This window comes from Fulmarus glacialis, unplaced genomic scaffold, assembly GCF_000690835.1.
Source record: "Fulmarus glacialis isolate BGI_N327 unplaced genomic scaffold, ASM69083v1 scaffold18668, whole genome shotgun sequence".
Classification (NCBI taxonomy): domain Eukaryota; kingdom Metazoa; phylum Chordata; class Aves; order Procellariiformes; family Procellariidae; genus Fulmarus; species Fulmarus glacialis.
In genome coordinates, this window is record NW_009230344.1 from 17,034 (window position 1) to 17,410 (window position 377).

The following is a 377-nucleotide window of genomic DNA, read 5'->3' on the forward strand; positions in this document are numbered from 1 at the left end:
GCGGGCTGAGCCCCCGTCCCCTGCCCCACCAGGTATACAAGTCCCGCAAGATCGGGCGCATCCTGGCCGTGGACCGGCTGTGCGTGGGCGTGCGGCCTGGGGAGTGCTTCGGCCTGCTGGGCGTCAACGGCGCGGGCAAGACGTCCACCTTCAAGATGCTGACGGGGGACGAGAGCACCACGGGCGGAGAGGCCTTCGTTAATGGGCACAGGTTGGGGGGCACGGGCTGGGCAGGAGGTGGCGACTGCCCACTGTCCTGGAGACAGGACAGGGTTTGCCTGGGGGTCTCCCAGGATGAAGCAGGATGAGTCCTCTCGTGTGGCTCTGTGGGAGTCTGCAGCCCTGTGTCCTGGGCTGACCATCACCTGGGAGGTGGC

At 67.6% G+C, this 377-nt stretch overlaps 1 protein-coding gene across 1 annotated transcript in view; it reads left to right on the plus strand.

Annotated features, from left to right (window-relative positions):
* The window catches only part of ABCA2 (ATP-binding cassette, sub-family A (ABC1), member 2), a gene marked incomplete at both ends in the record, with an annotated part of 19,484 nt that overhangs the window by 16,515 nt on the left and 2,592 nt on the right, over nt 1–377 (plus strand). Inside the window, one exon of the mRNA XM_009584194.1 lies at nt 33–211. Coding sequence (XP_009582489.1) covers nt 33–211 — 179 coding nt within the window. The remainder of the gene's footprint in view (nt 1–32; nt 212–377) is intronic.